This window comes from Galeopterus variegatus, unplaced genomic scaffold, assembly GCF_000696425.1.
Source record: "Galeopterus variegatus unplaced genomic scaffold, G_variegatus-3.0.2 Scaffold1807, whole genome shotgun sequence".
Lineage (NCBI taxonomy): Eukaryota > Metazoa > Chordata > Mammalia > Dermoptera > Cynocephalidae > Galeopterus > Galeopterus variegatus.
In genome coordinates, this window is record NW_007727918.1 from 313,397 (window position 1) to 316,116 (window position 2,720).

The 2,720-nt window shown below is 41.8% G+C and overlaps 1 protein-coding gene across 1 annotated transcript in view; it reads right to left on the bottom strand.

Annotated features, from left to right (window-relative positions):
- Positions 1 to 2,720, bottom strand: part of GUCY2C (guanylate cyclase 2C (heat stable enterotoxin receptor)) — a gene marked incomplete at its 5' end in the record, with an annotated part of 59,872 nt that overhangs the window by 22,492 nt on the left and 34,660 nt on the right. The window contains one exon of the mRNA XM_008579098.1: positions 524 to 656. Coding sequence (XP_008577320.1) covers positions 524 to 656 — 133 coding nt within the window. The remainder of the gene's footprint in view (positions 1 to 523; positions 657 to 2,720) is intronic.

The following is a 2,720-nucleotide window of genomic DNA, read 5'->3' on the forward strand; positions in this document are numbered from 1 at the left end:
AACAAATTATGATGTAAAGAAAACATACATTTAAATATATAAATTTATTTATCTATAAAGGATTTAATAGGGTCATTCTATAGGTCTCATAAGCTATTAAATTCCTCAGTCTCTCATATTCTACTGTATTCATTCAACAAATATTTACTGCACACTTTCTGTACACCAGGCCCTCTTCTAGGTAGACCTTGAGGGTTTTGGGGACTATGTTCCTAGCAATTTTAGAGAACGTATAACCATATGATCTCACTCAAATCCTGGCATTTAATAGTCATGTGTTCTAACCCCCATCACTAGTATTAGCATGAAATCCTCTGAAGTTTGGGACATTTAATTCAAGAAGCACTCAGCTGACAGGTGTGAGGTGCTGGAGAACGAGCCAACTGCTGCCTGTTGTGGTTCCAAGTTTTTATTTTCTGATCAGTGTCACCATTTCCTGAACACTCTGTGTAGGCTTGACAGAAAATAATAATAGAAAGAGACTCGAGTGGAAAAACTAGTAAAAATTTCATTCATTACAGACCTTTTTTTGGAGGTAAAATGGAATTGCAGCCAAAATCAGTGATCTTCACCACCATTCTACTGTCCACTACGCAGTTGGTGGATTTCAGGCGACCGTGGACTTCTGTCTTACTGGAGTGCAGGTATGACATCCCCTGGAATTGTTCAGATGATGGGAAAACGAGATGCAACACACAATCAATAACGCTGGATTACTTTTAAGAAAGAAGTGACATTTTGAAACAGTTTTAGCATATAGTCACATCATTAGATTTTAAGTTTAGTTTCATTGATCTTACTTTAAAAATATTGTTAAAGCCCTGATATTTGACTACGCACTGTATCTAGTTTTGAAGCCTATTTAGGAGACAGTGTGAAAAAGGCAATCGTCTAAAGACTTTGGTTAAGTAGTTATATATAATATGAGGCTAAGGTTGATTTTTTTGTTGTTGTTGTTTGTGCTTATCACTTATTTGATCTGTGACCCTGGGTAGGTCTCTGGTCTGCTACCTCCATTTCAAAACGTAAATAATAAGGTCTTGCCTTTCTGAAGGGAGGGGCTAGACTAGTTAATTTTGTAAAATCGAATTGGTTTCATTGTCTTTTGACACAGAATGTTTCCTGCATTCTGAAAGGAGAGCCTGTTTTTGGCTGGTGTGCTTCTCCCTGGTGGCCAGAGGGTCACAGCCGAAACTGGTTTTTACCCTGGATCCGGACCGGGGGCGCCTTGCTCAGCCAGTGAGAGGGAACCGGTCTGTATGTGGGATCCGAACCCTAGGGCGGAAGGGCCGCCGCGCTTCCCAAGCAGTGCACTATCCAGTGCGCCACCGGGCCGGCCCAAGGTTTCATTGTCTTTTGACACAGAATGTTTCCTGCATTCTGAAAGGAGAGCCTGTTTTTGGNCCCCCGTACCGGACCGGGGGCGCCTTGCTCAGCCAGTGAGAGGGAACCGGTCTGTATGTGGGATCCGAACCCTAGGGCGGAAGGGCCGCCGCGCTTCCCAAGCAGTGCACTATCCAGTGCGCCACCGGGCCGGCCCAAGGTTTCATTGTCTTTTGACACAGAATGTTTCCTGCATTCTGAAAGGAGAGCCTGTTTTTGGCTGGTGTGCTTCTCCCTGGTGGCCAGAGGGTCACAGCCGAAACTGGTTTTTACCCTGGATCACAGGAGTGAAATGTGAGTGACAGACAGGTTATTGTAACATTTTTCGGGACTGATTCTGATCCTACATGACTTTCAGGCAATTTAAGATTTTCAAACACTCTCTCCTGAGACCAACTTTTCTTCATTCTTGAATGAGGCCCTCGTTCGTGGTGTCCGCTTCCATTTTCATATCATTTCCGGGAATATACACATCTACGTTTATTATTGTTTTGTCAAGAGGGTCGCCTGTACTTAATGTTCTGTCTTATGAAACTGAGGATTCAGTTGTCTTCCCTACAGTTATGTATGATCTTGATTTTTGGCAAATCTGTGAAAACTTTTGTCCATCTTAGTCCGTTTTCTGTTGCTTATAATAGAACATGTGAAAATAGGTAATTTATAAAGAAACAAAATTTATTTCCTACAGTTTCTGTAGGCGGAGAAGTACAAGGCCATGGGGCCACATCTGGTGAGGGCATTCTTCCTGGTGGGGACTCTCTGCAAAGTCCTGAGGTGGTGCAGGGTATCACGTGGCGAGGGGGCAGGAGCATGCTCACGTGGTCTTTCCTTTATCAGTCTATTTTCTTGATAACCCCCAGCCTATTAATCCATTAAGCCATGAGTGGATGAATCCATTCATGAGCAGAGCCTTCATGATTCACTCTCCTCTTAAAGCTCTCACCTTTCAAATAGGATAGTCGGATTTCCCACCCTCTTAATACTGTTAAAATGGAGATTTAGTTTCAACATGAGATTTGGAAAGGACATTCAAACCATAGCAGTGCCCCACTACCAGAATAAAAGGAATATAATAAAAATAATAATCCATATATATTGGACATTTACTTGTACCAGGCCTTGTAGTAAGCACATGCATTATTTCATAAAATTCTCACAAAAACCTGGTGACATAGCTACTACTGTAATTTTACAGGTGAAGAAACCAGTGCACAGAGAAGTTGAATAACTTGCTAGATCTGTTTTCCTATATTTATTTTTCATAAATGTTTATTGGGTTTGTGGGTCTCTTACCTTAGCAATGTCATACAAGACAGAGATCTTAAACTCCCAATCCA